General features: G+C 37.8%; 1 protein-coding gene across 1 annotated transcript in view; it reads left to right on the forward strand.

The window, feature by feature from the left end:
- Positions 1-377: 377 nt before the first annotated feature.
- Positions 378-458, forward strand: part of LOC311371467 (triple functional domain protein-like) — a gene marked incomplete at both ends in the record, with an annotated part of 12,702 nt that continues 12,621 nt past the window's right edge. Inside the window, one exon of the mRNA XM_084489514.1 lies at positions 378-455. Within this exon, the coding sequence (XP_084345640.1) occupies positions 378-455 (78 nt within the window). The remainder of the gene's footprint in view (positions 456-458) is intronic.

Here is a 458-nt window from a genome sequence, read left to right on the forward strand (position 1 = left end):
TAGACTATTTGTACTGCTATTGCCCAGTAGATTGGCTCTTTATCCATAGTCTTGAATTGAGTTAGCTTAGCCGCCCCGACACCACAGACTCTAAACTCAATCAAACCTGTAAACTGGTCGACCATCAACCCTCATAGACCTGTTGTTACATTATAAAGGCTACTGGAAATATGATTGTGAAACGCTTTGAAGAATAATAATAACATATATATAATTATAGATAATAAAATAATAATGTAATAATAATGTTCACAATGTTATAATGCACAATATAATATGTTCATATTAGTGACACTTTTTTGGGTCAGTTTGTAGTTTGCGATGGTCGTCAGAAAATGAAGTGTTTTGTGGTTTGTTGTGGTGTGTTGTGTCTGCAGGGTTTGTTGTGGATGAGCACATCCACAACAAACCCATGTGCTCCGTGGGCTCCTCGCTGCAGAGAGTTTCACAGTGTGGTG

Source organism: Micromesistius poutassou, assembly GCF_964030765.1.
Source record: "Micromesistius poutassou genome assembly, contig: SCAFFOLD_4765, whole genome shotgun sequence".
In the NCBI taxonomy this organism is placed as follows: domain Eukaryota; kingdom Metazoa; phylum Chordata; class Actinopteri; order Gadiformes; family Gadidae; genus Micromesistius; species Micromesistius poutassou.